Here is a 952-nt window from a genome sequence, read left to right as displayed (position 1 = left end):
AAGGAGGGCCGGCGCAGCGACACGTGCGAGTACTGCGGCAAGGTGTTCAAGAACTGCAGCAACCTCACGGTGCACCGGCGGAGCCACACCGGCGAGCGGCCTTACAAGTGCGAGCTGTGCAACTACGCGTGCGCGCAGAGCAGCAAGCTCACGCGCCACATGAAGACGCACGGGCAGATCGGCAAGGAGGTGTACCGCTGCGACATCTGCCAGATGCCCTTCAGCGTCTACAGCACCCTGGAGAAACACATGAAAAAGTGGCACGGCGAGCACTTGCTAACTAACGACGTCAAAATCGAGCAGGCGGAGCGGAGCTAAGCGCGCGCGCACACGGGCGTGGGCGCCGGACTAGCCCCGCGCCTCCGCCCGCCGCCGAGCGCCCTGCCCGCGTGTCCCCGGCCCGGGGGAGGCGGCACCCCACCTAACCTGTGTCTGCGAAGTCCTATGGAAACCTGAGGGTTGATTAAGGCAGTAAAATTTGTGGAGCCTTTTAACTGTGCAATAATTTCTGTATTTATTGGGTTTTGTAATTTTTTTGGCATGTGCAGGTACCTTTTTTATTATTCTTTCTGTTAAAGTTCCTTTAAAAGTTTTTGTTGGGTATCCATCCCTTTCTTTTCTTTTCTTTTTTTTCTTTTTCTTTCTTTCTTTCTTTCTTTCTTTTTTTTAAACTCAGTAGACTGAGCAATGACTCTCAAGCAATGTAGATGGGAAGCATACTTTTAAATTATGATTTTTGGGGGGGAGGGTGCTGCTTTTTTGAAATTTAAGCTAAGCATGTGTAATTTCTTGTGAAGAAGCCAACAGTTAAATGACTTTTAAAGTTGTTTACTTTTTTATTCCTTCCCCCCTCCTTTTCTTTCGTTTGTTTTGTTTTTTGGTCCTAAAATAAAATGTGGCATGCATTTTTTGGGTTTTTTTTTTTTTTGAGGGGGGTGTGGATGTACAGCGG

General features: G+C 48.5%; 1 protein-coding gene across 1 annotated transcript in view; it reads left to right on the top strand.

Moving 5' to 3' along the window:
• Bcl11b (B cell CLL/lymphoma 11B) overlaps positions 1-367 on the top strand; it is an 82,442-nt gene extending 82,075 nt beyond the window's left edge. The window contains exon 5 of the mRNA XM_004635223.2: positions 4-367. Within this exon, the coding sequence (XP_004635280.1) occupies positions 4-318 (315 nt within the window). The 3' untranslated portion in view covers positions 319-367. The remainder of the gene's footprint in view (positions 1-3) is intronic.
• Positions 368-952: the final 585 nt, after the last annotated feature.

The sequence above is a fragment of the Octodon degus genome, unplaced genomic scaffold (assembly GCF_000260255.1).
Source record: "Octodon degus isolate 3935 unplaced genomic scaffold, OctDeg1.0 scaffold00070, whole genome shotgun sequence".
NCBI lineage: Eukaryota > Metazoa > Chordata > Mammalia > Rodentia > Octodontidae > Octodon > Octodon degus.
This window is presented reverse-complemented; position numbering and strand designations above follow the sequence as displayed.